The sequence below is a fragment of the Mus caroli genome, unplaced genomic scaffold, assembly GCF_978045245.1.
Source record: "Mus caroli unplaced genomic scaffold, Mus_caroli_1 scaffold_2, whole genome shotgun sequence".
Taxonomy (NCBI): Eukaryota; Metazoa; Chordata; class Mammalia; order Rodentia; family Muridae; genus Mus; species Mus caroli.
In genome coordinates, this window is record NW_028227257.1 from 53,273,815 (window position 1) to 53,287,441 (window position 13,627).

Below are 13,627 nucleotides of genomic sequence, written 5' to 3' on the forward strand. Positions count from 1 at the left end.
GTAATATGAACACTTACCAGTTTTATTTAATGTTTGCCAATCTTTCATATCTGTTTGGCATTTGAAATAATAAATTAGTTTAAATATTTGATTTTTCTGTTAATCTATAATCTTTGGTAATTTAATTGATAAAAATAACTTAATCTTTTTGGTTGTCATTTAGGCCTTTAAAATATACACTTTAAGTTCACAGAGTTGACCTGTATGCCAGATCCATTAGGTAGTTTTTATACTTAGGAATAAAGATTAATTTGAACATAGCCACATTCATTTGTCTATACTTGTAGCAAAGACTAGTAAGTACATACTGTACACAGCCCAATTGTTAATGCTTGTCTAAAACATTTGCTGACTCAACTGTAAGGTATTGTCAGTTCTGACTACTGATAAACTGGTACAAGAGTAGTAGTCTGCTCCTTTGAGAGTGGCAAAGGCCTGGCCTTTGGGGACTAGAGAGATGGCTCAGCAGAGAAGAGCACTGGCTGTTCCCGTAGAGGACATGAGTTTTGTTTCCAACATTGACATGGTATCTCACAACTATCTGTAACTCCAGTTCCAGGAAACCTGATACTTTTTTCTGGCTGTCTCAGGCCTTAAGGACATATGTGATTCACATACATGCAGACATGTATACACATAAAAATAAAATTGTAAAAAAGAAAAGTGGCCAGGCTGTGGTGGCCCACGTCATCTTTAAATCCCAGCACTTGGGAGGCAGAGGCAGGTGGATTTCTGAGTTCAAGACCAGCCTGGTCTACAAAGTGAGTTCCAGGACACCCAAGGCTACACAGAGAAACCCTGTCTCGAAAAACAAAAAACAAAACAAAAACAAAAACAAAAAATGATATGTTACAAGAAGCAAATTATACATCAGTTTGTCAGTACTAGACTTACCAGTGTGATAGGACTCAGTTTACATGGGTTTTGGACAGTTGCAATGGGTTTGATACTGTGTGGTTTTGTTAATCTGCTTGGTTATCTTACAGTTTTTATAAGCTTGGCTTTGGATCCTACAGCCTTAGAATCTTTTTTTAAACAAATGTCATAAATTGTAATGTTAGAAACTACTGGGTTTTTCTAATGGTAATTAAATTTTGTATAAACAGGTGTGGCAAAACATGTTGGTGATGCCCTCAAAGAACATGCTTCCAGATCGTCTCGAAAAATTTGCACTATTGGAATAGCTCCATGGGGAGTGATAGAAAACAGAAATGATCTTGTTGGAAGAGATGTAAGAAAGGTTTTTTTCTAATGTCTTAGATTTGAGCTTGTATATAAACAGAAATAACGCTAGCCAATTTGATAGACTATATCATACTTTCACACTAAGTTTAAAACAAAATTTCCAGTGGTCTTTTTTGATCCTTTGGAAAATGTCTATCAATATAAATGCTTATAATAGTGTTGGTCCTTTTGTTTTCTATCTTTAATGTAGAATGTTATTTTAACATGTTTTCCATATTAGTATTTGTAATTGATTCTTTTCTTTTCTTTTCTTTTCTTTTCTTTGTTTTTGTTTTTGTTTTTTCAAGACAGAGTTTGTCTGTGTAACTGTTGCTGTTCTGGAACTTGCTCTATAGACCAAGGCCAGGCTAGCCTTGAACTCAGAGATCGAACTGGTTATTATGTTAGGGATTAATCTTGTCACCAAGAGTTGGAATCAAATGCTAGTGCTTTATTCGAATAGATTGAAGATGTGAACCTGTTTATGAATATTCATCAGGAGCCTATTAAAGAAAAACTGACTGGGCATGATGGTGCAGTGGGGACTTACCTGCCTGAGGGTCTTAGGTTCACTGCTGATAGGGCACCTGCAGAAGAGATGAGTCACCAAAGGAAGGGAGTCACTCAATGGTCAGGGGAATTTAGCAGCTCTGACTCTCAAGTACTTCTTTATACAAGTTTCACAGAACAAAGACAAACTAATGATTATCTCAAGTGGTACAGGATATATTTTGATTTTTCATTACATGTCCATGGTTATAAGTTTAGTTACAATTAGAAAATACAAACATTTTTTTATTAGCTCTATAACTCCCATTTAAAGAATATAAAGAATGTCTCGCCTGAAGCAAACACATTTATTATATGACAGCCTGCTTTTAGACACTCTAGGCAAACAGAAAATATCTGAACCACTCTTTTTATGAATAGCAAATACTAATACCTAACTATGTGTTTCATCATTTACACTGTAAAGTAGGAAAAGTTTATTTTAGTCAATCTATCTTATTTACTGAATTGTATTCCTTCAGATATATACACTGTACAACCTCCTATCTTCATATTTTCAGAGAGCTCTAAGCCTTTAATAAAAAGAGAACTTGTATCTGTAACCTATTCTCCTGGCTAGTCAGTTTGTCAGTTGACTCTGTTTACCCTGTACCAGTTATGCTGTTTGAAGTTGCTCAGGGGCAGAGACCCCAAGAACATATCTGGAGTAATGGCCTCATCTAGCCATATGCACATCTGTACTTAATGATGTCCAGGGCTTAAGGAAAACTTGCACATAGTGGCCAGATAAAGTTAATTTTAAGATTTTCCTAAAAAACTAAGATATAATTTTTCTCAGTAAAAGAAATAAAATTAATCATAATGCAGAAAGTCCCCAAAAATATAACACAGAGAGACCAAAACCTAAAAGTTAGAGGTAGAAGCACAGAAGTTGTAACAATGTGCTCAGCTTTGCTGGAGCTCTATCAAGCAACTGTGCTGGCGCTGTGACTCTCGGTGTTCCCAGTGGATATTGCTGTGCCATTGCAGGCCTTTAATTCCAGCACGCAGCACATAGAGGCAGAAGCAGACCAGTTTCTGCGTTTCAGTCAAAGCCAGCTTGATCTACATAGCAAAGTTCCAGGCTACTGGGGCTATATAATGCAATCCTGTCTTTAAAAAGTAACCAAAAGGAAAAAAAAAATCTAAATTGTGGCAATCATTTTCAAATGGTACTGAATTTCTAATCTCTGTTTTAAAAGGCTATATTTATGCTTTGGAAAAAAACACATTCACATTTTGCTGCTTTTTTATTATCTTCTGAATTGGACTTTACTCATTTCAATAAATTTATAATTAGCACTGTATATTTTACTGTTCCTTTTGTATGCAATGATAAAAAACATAGCTCAATTTATTATTGATCTTCAAATATTTAAAAGCTTATTCTTTTTCTTTAAATATGAATGAAAATAGAATTGTACCTTTTATCCCTGGATGGCTTCAGGATTTATCTTACACTATGTTACATTCAGCTCCCTTCCATTGACTCTTGTTTTGGTTATTGTTTAGGTGGTTGCTCCTTATCAAACACTATTGAATCCCTTGAGCAAACTGAATGTTCTGAATAATCTACACTCCCATTTCATCTTGGTGGATGATGGCACTGTTGGAAAGTATGGGGCAGAAGTAAGACTGAGAAGAGAACTTGAAAAAACCATTAATCAGCAAAGAATTCATGCTAGTAAGGGAGTTCATAGATTTTTTTTTTTTACTATTAAATTATTCAAAGGTGTATTAATAGCCAGCAGCATGCTTGAAAAGTAGCATGTTCTTTGAAGTAAGTACACTTCTTTACTTACCAAGAGAACCTACAAAGCAACCAAAAATGGCCAATCTTAAACAAAATATTAAGACCTAGGAAAAGACATCCTAAGCCAAGTTCCATATTTATGTTTCCAATCCAAGTCCAAAAAGAAAAGAGTTTTGTTGCTGTTTCATTGTGTTTCAAACAAAACAAAAAAAACTATGATATTGTAAACCACTGTAGTTCAAGGTACTTATTAACAGTCGTGATGTTTGTAGTCATTCTAATACCTGACTTTGACAGTCAAGATAGTGTTACAAAAGGAGCAGCATCACTTTGTTAAGAATGAGCTTCCTTAAACTTTATAATGTAAGTCTGTATTGCTGTTGGCAAGTGGGTTTTAAAAGTTAATGTTCTTGGAACAGATTTTTCTTTCCAACTGTGGCTGAACTTTATCCTTCAACATCTATATTTTGTTACAATCTGAAGTAATTCTGTAACCCAGTATACTGAGAAGGTGAACTCTGATGAAGTGATATGGAAATATAAAATAACAGAAGAGCACACATAATAGTCACACTGTTTGTGAAATTGAGTAGTTTAAAGAAATATATTTGGGGGCTGGAGAAATGACACAGTGGCTGCGTGTGCTTGTTACTCTTGCAGAGGTTTTGCGTTCAGTTCCCAGCACCCATTCAGTGTCTCACACCATTTGCATTTCTATTCCTGGGGGAGACAGTGTATTCTTCTGATTTCCCTTTCTAAGATTTATCTTTATTTATATAAATACCGTAGTTGTCTTCACACACCAGAAGAGGGCGTCTGATCCCGTTACAGATGGTAGTGAGCCATCATGTGGTTTCTGGGAACCTCTGGAAGAGCAGTCAGTGCTTTTAACCACTGAGCCATCTCTCCAGCCCAAGACTTTAAATAATATCACAGCTCTTAAGGGGCCGAGACTAGAGGCATCCTTGGGTTATACATATAAGACTTTCAAAAAGAAGAAAAAGCAAAAGCTAGACATACTAAGCCACAAATTAATCCTAACATATCTTGTCAGAAAGTCAATTAGTAAATACACAAAGGTTTATCTTCGGTTAATATGCACATTCTAGTTGAAATTCACTGAAATATATTTCAGTGAATAAATGTTGAGAGCTCTTGTTATTGGTGCTCGGTTTTTTTATAAATATACTGGCTATTGCTAACATTCAGTGTTCAAGGTAAAGCCAACTGTCTCACATGTAATTTTATTTTAATTTTTTTATTTAAAGTAAGATTAATTTACTGAGTTTTCTCATATTTACTAATTAAACTTTTACCCTTTTCAGGAATTGGGCAAGGAGTTCCTGTGGTGGCTTTGATATTTGAAGGCGGGCCAAATGTCATCCTTACAGTTCTGGAGTACCTTCAGGAAAGCCCCCCAGTTCCAGTTGTTGTGTGTGAAGGGACAGGCAGAGCTGCAGATTTACTAGCGTATATCCATAAACAGACAGAGGAAGGAGGGTGAGTGTAGAGTATAGCAGACTTTACAATATAGAGTGTTATAGCTTATCCAGTACTGAATTCCTTTGTTTATTTAATGAGAATGAAAATCTCAGATTCAATAAAATGCTTTGTTCAGACTTAAGGCAGTAGCTTGTCTCATACATTATTGGAATGAAAGTATAATCATCTTTTTTATTTTTTTTTTATTCAAAAGATTATTTTGATCAAAACATACCTTTGACCTGATAGTTTAATTTCACATAATAGTTTCTACAAGTAAATACTTGTATAAAGTTTTTGTTGTAGGGTTATTTGTACAAGATAAAGACATAGAACATCTACCAAAAGAGGTCTAAATAAGTTATGGCATGTCTATACAGTGGAATGATTGAGGCTCAGGAAGGATGGGACCTGTGTATTAAGTCACTCTACTCCCCTGTGGCAGCACACACACACACACACACACACACACACACACACACACACACACGATGCAGAGTAGTGTAGCTCTTTTGCAAGGATGACATGCAAACTTGTGAAGCATTCCTTCCTTGTTTTTTTAAAGATTTATTTACTTATTTTATGCATATGAGTACACTGTAGCTGTACAGATGGTTATGAGCCTTCATGTGGTTGTTGGGAATTGAATTTAGGACCTCTGCTTGCTCCGGTCAACCCCGCTTGCTCTCGTCCAAAGGTTTATTTTTTATTATACATAAGTACACTGTAGCTGTCTTCAGACACACCAGAAGAGGGCGTCAGATCTCATTATGGGTGGTTGTGAGCCACCATGTTGTTGCTGGGATTTGAACTCAGGACCTTTGGAAGAGCAGTCAGTGCTCTTACCCACTTAGCCATCTCGCCAGCCCACATTCCTTACTTTTAAGAAGAGTTAAGAAAATTACTTACATTACTAAACAAGATCTCAGAGCATCATAGAGGCTAACAGTGCTTGCTGGAAAGAGCTGAAGTGTAGAAGGCAAAGAGAATAGGAAAGGAGATTCTGATCATGAACTGCTGCATTGTGATACTCTGATGCATTATCGTGTCCATGTTTAAGATAACTTGGGAATTTATTTTATAAGCCATAGTATAGAATTACCCTTATGATACCTTGTAATATCCGAGTACTAGTACTACATCACTTGCTTTTTTAAAGCATTCACAAAATCATTCAAAATGAAAACACTCTTACTCTTCTTATGCCAAAGATTTAATAGTAGGTATCTCAGAAAATTATTATTGAATAATTGGTACAGAATCTCTAGAAACCTCGCTTGGGTCTACCTGTGTTTCCTTTTCATCTTACGGAGAAGATGAAATGAAGTGAATTGATTTTCTTCTTTTACCAGAAATCTTCCTGATGCAGCAGAGCCTGATATTATATCAACTATCAAGAAAACATTTAACTTTGGCCAGAGTGAAGCAGTTCATTTATTTCAAACAATGATGGAGTGTATGAAAAAGAAAGAGCTTGTGAGTAGATTTCAGCAGAATAAGTCTCTTATTTATTCTAATTTATACATTATTTCATCTTTGTGGGGTTGGTTTGTTTTGGTTTTTTTGGGGTTTTTTTTTTTTTCTTTTTTTTTTTTTTTTTTTTGGTTTTTCGATTTTTCGAGACAGGGTTTCTCTGTGTAGCCCTGGCTGTCATGGAGCTCACTTTGTAGACCAGGCTGGCCTCAAACTCAGAAATCCGCCTGTCTCTGGCTCCCAAGCGCTGGGATTAAAGGCGTGCGCCACCACCGCCCAGCTAAAAAGGCTAATTTTCAAATTGTATTAAGACTATATTCTTTTAAAGGAAGTTTTATAAGTGAATCTGAACTGACTGTGCCTAGTATTTAAGAAGAATGCAAAAAAACAAGCAACATGGCTCCATGGCCACTGGTGCTTGCCACCAAATCTGATGACCTGAGTTTGATCCCTGAAAGTCAACTGGTGTAAGGAGAGAACCAACTCTCACACATTGCCTTTGACTTGTGGATGCTGTGTGCAAATCTCTCTCTGTCTCTGTCTCTCCCTCCATTCCCCACCCCCAACAAGGGGACGGGGTTATAGTTGCTAGTGACTTCCAGTAAAATGTCTGTGAAAGTATTTTAAGACTACAAGATTAAAAGTCTATACTGCTTAATTTTACACGTGTGAACACAGGCTTATGTTTTCAGAGAGAAAATGTACAGCTCTGTCAATACATAGAAACATGGATTTGTTGTCACTCCTTGGCCTTTGTGCCTTGATGAGATGCTGATTTTGACTTTCATTGCAAGCTTTGTCCTCCATGAAATGAAGTTGAACTTTTACTAGTGTAGTGTTCGCCTTTTACTTTCTGAAAAGTACCTAGATAAAAGCTTCCTAAACAGTTTTATATTTCACTTGGTTACACTCCTCAGCACTATGCTGCAAGGTGTAGTGGTGCACACCTGTGCTCTAGTACCTGGAAGCTGAGACTGGAGGGCTGAGTCAACTTCGTAATAATTTTTCTTTAAAAAGGGGTGGGGGGATATATTTATCACTGGAATAAGTGTTCACTCTGTAAAAAGAACAGCAATATTTACTCTAATAGTAATCTTTTGCCTCTACCCACAAATTGATTGTATCAGCAAACAGACATAAGATAGGGTAAAAAGAAGTGACTCTGATATGGTAAAAAGAAGTGACTCTGATATGGAACAAACAAGCCGCATGCCTTTAGTTAGTCTAGGCACACAGGAGGAAGAAGATGGACAGGGCTACTTAGGGAAACCAGTCTCAACATAACAGAACATAAAAGGGAAAAGAAGATACTGGTTTTGGATATGTCTGCTAATGTGTTGTAAGTAATGAAGTCAAAATTTTCTGTTTTGTTTTTAGGGTTGAACTGATATTAGATCAGTTAGGTCTATAGATTTACAGGTCTGTATAATTACAGAGATATGTAAGTGACTACATGTTAAGAAAATCATTTTGCGTGTGTGGTTGTGTGGGCGTGCATGCACAGAGGTCACTTTTTGGAGTCCGTTCTTTCCTTCCACCTTTAATGACTTCTGGAGATTGAACTTGGTTGTCAGGTTTGTGTGGTGTCTTTTTTGTTTGTTTGTTTGTTTGTTTTTGTTTTTTCGAGGCAGGGTTTCTCTGTATAGTCCTGGCTGTCCTGGCACTCACTTTGTAGACCAGGCTGGCCTCGAACTCAGAAATCCGCCTGCCTCTGCCTCCCGAGTGCTGGGATTAAAGGTGTGCGCCACCACGCCCGGCTTTGTGTGGTGTCTTAGTTACTTTTCTGTTGCTGTGAAAAGGCACCATGACCAAGGCAACTTAATAAAAGAGCATTTAATGAGCTCATAATTTCAGAAGTGAGTTCACGATCATCATAGTCCCATGGTAACAGGCAGGCATGGAGCAGTAGCAGTGCTGAGAACTTACAAGACAGGGAAGCTACCTTCTGGAATGAAGACTTTTGAAACCTAGAAGCCCCGTGCCCAGTAACAAACCTTCTCCAATAAGGCGCACTATCTTCTAACCCTTCTCCAGCAGTCATACCAATGGGGATCAAAGCATTCAATCATGTGAGCCTACAGTGGCCATTCTCAGTCAAATTGTAATATATGGCAAATACTCTTACCCACGTTGCCATCTTGCCAGACCTATACATATCTGTTTCTATACAAATCTACATATGAACATTTCTCTTTATGTTGTTTGAAATTGTTATGTAATATCTTAAGCTTTAAAAGTAAAGATATTAATATATTTTTAAATAGATCACTGTTTTTCACATTGGATCAGAGGATCATCAAGATATAGATGTGGCCATACTTACTGCACTGCTAAAAGGTAAGGGTTCTTTAATTTTGTTATGAAGCAGGATCTTTACATAGCCCTGGCAGTCCTGGAACTCACATAGATCCTCCTGCATCTACCTCCTAAGCAATGAGATTAAGGTATGAGCCATAATGCTTAACTAAAAAGCTAAGATTCTAAAAATATGTTATCTTTAAAGTATGTCCTATTTATATAAATAGGAATTTTTTTTGTCAAGGTCAGAGAAGTTGATTTTTAAATAGTTTTTCTTCTTCTTCTTTGGGTTTTTCTGTGTAGCCCTGGCTGTCCTGGAACTCACTCTGTAGACCAGGCTGGCCTCAAACTCAGAAATGTGCCACCACTGCCTGGCTTAAATAGTTTTTCTTTATGAAAGACACAGGTTAATTTTAAGTTGTCAACAAATTAGATATGTAGACTTAGAGTTTGGTGTCTTGTAGATTTAACTGGATGGATGGATTTATTCATTCATTCATTCATTCATTCATTCATTCATGTGTTTTTTACATACACACACATGAAATGGGATGTATTTTAAAAAATGACTTTAAAGATAATCAAGTATTTAGCTGATAGATATAAAAGAGATTACTTAAATATACTAATTTCTTTTGAAGAAAATATGAACTAATGTGGTCTTTCCAAATACTACAGATACCCACTGGTTTAAAAAAATGTCATAGTGCTAAGTATTTTCAAAAACAAGAAATGAAAATTGTGTTCTATTGGGAAGCCACATATTTGGAGATAGGGTAGGAACAAGGGTCTTATTATCCATTAAAGTGTCCCAGATATTAGATTACAACAAATTACCACTATGTTTTTAAACATAATATAATTAAGTATAAATCATCTTGGATCAGGAGATGCTTAAGTGGTCAGGAACCGTAGACATAGTAAGAAAGAGAGATGACATAAATATCACAACATGTCCTTGTTTTATCCTTCCAGTGGTTCTACATGGCCTGTTTTCTTTGTCTTTTCTTCATCTTACAAAGGAAGAGGGATCTAATGAATCAAATGACAAAGTCAAGGAATTTTAAAATCACCTATATTTATAAACCATTAAGATGGCTTCGTGGATCAGACCACTTGCCACATGAGCCTGACAGCTCTAGTTTTGTTCCTGGAATCCATAGTGGAAGGAGAGAATCAATTTGTACACGTTGCCCTCTGAGCTACATGATTGCTGTGTTGTGCACGCACCCAGACAGACAGACAGACACACACACACTAATGTAAAGGCTATAACTTAAAGAAAAATTGAATATCTTATAGAAAAAAAAATGAAAATTTGAAGAATCCAAAATCTTAGATAATGAATTTATATTCCGTTATTATGTAAAAGTAGAAATAAGACATTCTGTGTCCTAGCCTAGTCTAATAAATGTAGCTCTCAATTCTTATCAAAGAAGTTTGTTTTTACATGAGTTAGGAACCTTTACCCAAAGCTACAGCTACTTAAAATGTAGAGACTAACAGACAGTGGGATACCTAATCCCAATTGCTACATTTACAACCTAACCTGTAAAACTAAGACTGAGAACATTTTGAAAGAAGCCAGAGAACTAGGAAGTCATCTGTGATACTGTATCTTCTAGATGAGACAGTGTTACCACATGAAATCTCAGTAATATTGCTATCTAAACAAGATGTAAACAGTGACAACACCATTGACATTTGAATTTTACAAGCCCTACACCTGGATGAAGAGCTACAGGCAGCTAACTACTGCTGAGCCATGGAGACTCAGTCTTCACCAGGAAGAAGTGCCACAGTTGGTTATGCAACACTGGGTAGTCATCCCTAGACACGAATCTCATTTTTTAAAAAATCATAAAGTAGAAATGAATTGTAAATAAGTGCTATTGCCTCCCTTCCCAAACAGAAAATTGCAGATCTTCTGCCTTAGGTAAGTGGTGCAAGCACTGAAGCATGCTTTGGATGTATCAGAAACCTTAAAGTGATATTCTTATATCCTTAAATAATCAAATATGGACTAAAATATACCTGAAAACTTCAGAGTAACCGAAACATCTGTGTATTGAAATGCTAAACTATTTCATGTTTAAAAAAGATTAATACATACAAAATAAAATTTTATATATATTTTTTTTCTATTTTTCTTTTTTGGTTTTTTTTGAGACAGGGTTTCTCTGTGTAGCTATGGCTGTCCTGGAACTCACTCTGTAGACCAGGCTGGCCTCAAACTCAGAAATCTGTCTGCCTCTGCCTCCCAAGTGCTGGGATTAAAGGCTCGCACTGCCACACCCGGCTTAAAATGATATATATATTTTTAAAAGCCATGTATAATAAATAGTCTCATGGCAGCTACTACACTTGTGTTTTTAATCATATTTGCTCTGTAGATTTTACCTGGCTTTAAACTCATGATATTCCTGCTCGTGCAGCCTCCCCAGAGCAAGGACAACAGCTGTTACATATCATGGTCCTCTGTTATCCCACCTCTCTCTCTCTCTCTGTGTCTCTCTCTCTCTCTCTCTCTCTCTCTCTCTCTCTGTGTGTGTGTGTGTGTGTGTGTACGTACAGTGTGCGGCCACACACACTCACACAGGATTCAGCTGCCACCTTTAGTCTCTGAACTTGGAGCTCACAGATCCACTGAGACTGGTTGAGAAGCAAGCTCCAGGAACCCACTTGTCTTTCTCCTTCCTAGCCCCATTCTAAGCCATAGGGTCACAGATATGTCACCGTATCTTCTTGTTTGTTTGTTTTTTAATGCAAATGTGGTGGGGATCTGAACACAGGTTCTCATGTTCTCATAGCAAATCTTTTATCCAATCTGCCATAAGTAACATGAATTTATCTGTGGTGTGTGCACATTTGAGCATGCTGTGATGCATGTGTAGAAGTTGAAAAACAACTTGAGTTGGATTTCTCCTTTCACCATGTGAAACCAGAATATGGAGCTTAAGTTGTTGGGCTTTGGCAGTGGGTGCCTGTACCATCATTAGATCCCACTTAATGCAGAGAATACCCCTTTCTTAATAATTTAAAATATATGGCTATACTTATATATGTGCAGAAAAATACTCAAAAATTTTTTTTTCAAAGTTCTTAAAAGTATTGAGTATTGTGTTTGTGATGGAAACAAATCATCTTTGCTTTCTCAGTTTCTGCATTCTGATTTTCTTTTCTACTGAGGCAAGTTGTTTCCCTCTTTCTGGGGTGTTTGTTTGTTTTTTGAAACAGGGTTAACTTACTCTGTAGACCAAGCTCTTCTCAACCTTCCTCTGCACCTCCTGACTGCTGAGATTAAAGGTGTGCATCACCTTTGGCTAGGCAATATAGTTTTTATACTTACACATAATTTTTAACAGTAACGTCTCATGATGGTGTATACAATCTGTATAAATTTAAGAGTTCTAGGGGGAGTTTGTAAGTGCTTAGAGGTTGATGGAGATACACTTACCAACTGTTTTTTTCTTTATTCAATTAGGTACTAATGCATCTGCATTTGACCAGCTTATCCTTACACTGGCCTGGGACAGAGTTGATATTGCCAAAAATCATGTATTTGTTTATGGACAACAGTGGCTGGTATGTAGATAATCTAAATACACACAGTTTATTTAATGCAGCTAACCACAGTAGACCCTTAATATTAGCCACAGGTTTTATATCCATGGATTTAAATAACCACAGAACGAGTACTCTGTAGTCAAGTCTACTGAACATGTACACGTTTCCTTTCTTATTCAGTAATCAATACAGTTTTAATTGCTCCTATTAAACTTAAGTATCTTGAGTAATCTAGAGGTGGGATATTTGATACCACAGACAGCACATACCATTTTGTTAAAAGTTGAGCATCTGAATTTGGGTCTCTGAAGAGGATCCTTGAAATGGTCCCCACCACAAAAAGGAGTGATTGTAATAAAAAGTATTTATAAGGACTGTGTTTCCACTCATATTTTACTGTCTTACCCAAGTATAAATATTAGTAAGTCATATTTCCTTAACAACTTTGTTTTTTAATAAGGTATGAATATCTGTAAAAATTCAACAGTTGTCTTGGAACTCTTGTTCTGTGTACAGAATTCATTATAACATGCCATGATGTTAGTTTAATTCCTATATAGTCCCTCCTATTTACTATTTATTGATAATTTATCTTTCTGCTCCTAGAAAATTTTGTGAGTTCAAGAGTATTTTTTAATTGTGTGCTGTCCCCCGCCCCTTTACACACACACACACACACACACACACACACACACACACACACACACAGTATGTTTATTGCCTGTAAGATGTCTGGCTAGTTTCTGTTATATGTCTGAATCCCTAGAGAGACAGGGCAAATTTGTAATTTATCAAAGAATCAAAGTAAAAATAACATAGGTTAGAATGTAAATATTATAAGAATAAATAATAGTTTGCATGTGATGAGAGAAAATAATCATATATAAAAATGGGAATAATATCTATAATAAATTATAGGCTATTAATTTGTAGAAAATTCATTCTTTTAAGGTTTTTTTTGAGTGTAACATCAAAATATTTTTCTTGTCAGAGAACACAATAGTGAAAAATATTTTTTTTAAAAAGCATGCTTCTGTCTTAATTTCATCATGTGCAGCTAATATGTGTGGTTACTTGGTAAATACATGTACATTAAAGTCCATACCCTCCTGTAGGTAAGGAAAATAGGATGAATTGGAGATGGTGATATAAGATACTGTAGGGAAATTGTGGAGTTGTATGGCAAACCTCTGGGGACAGAATCAGAATATTTAAATTAGTTATTTACAAAATAATTTTTTGTTACAAAGAGGTTTTCTTTTTTTTAACATCTAATGCTGA

The 13,627-nt window shown here is 36.1% G+C and overlaps 1 protein-coding gene across 1 annotated transcript in view; it reads left to right on the plus strand.

Annotated features, from left to right (window-relative positions):
* The window catches only part of Trpm7 (transient receptor potential cation channel subfamily M member 7), a 60,257-nt gene that overhangs the window by 109 nt on the left and 46,521 nt on the right, over positions 1-13,627 (plus strand). The window contains exons 2-7 of the mRNA XM_085828249.1: positions 1,107-1,231; positions 3,286-3,457; positions 4,852-5,026; positions 6,361-6,484; positions 8,746-8,818; positions 12,264-12,364. Of these exons, the coding sequence (XP_085684375.1) occupies positions 1,107-1,231; positions 3,286-3,457; positions 4,852-5,026; positions 6,361-6,484; positions 8,746-8,818; positions 12,264-12,364 (770 nt within the window). The remainder of the gene's footprint in view (positions 1-1,106; positions 1,232-3,285; positions 3,458-4,851; positions 5,027-6,360; positions 6,485-8,745; positions 8,819-12,263; positions 12,365-13,627) is intronic.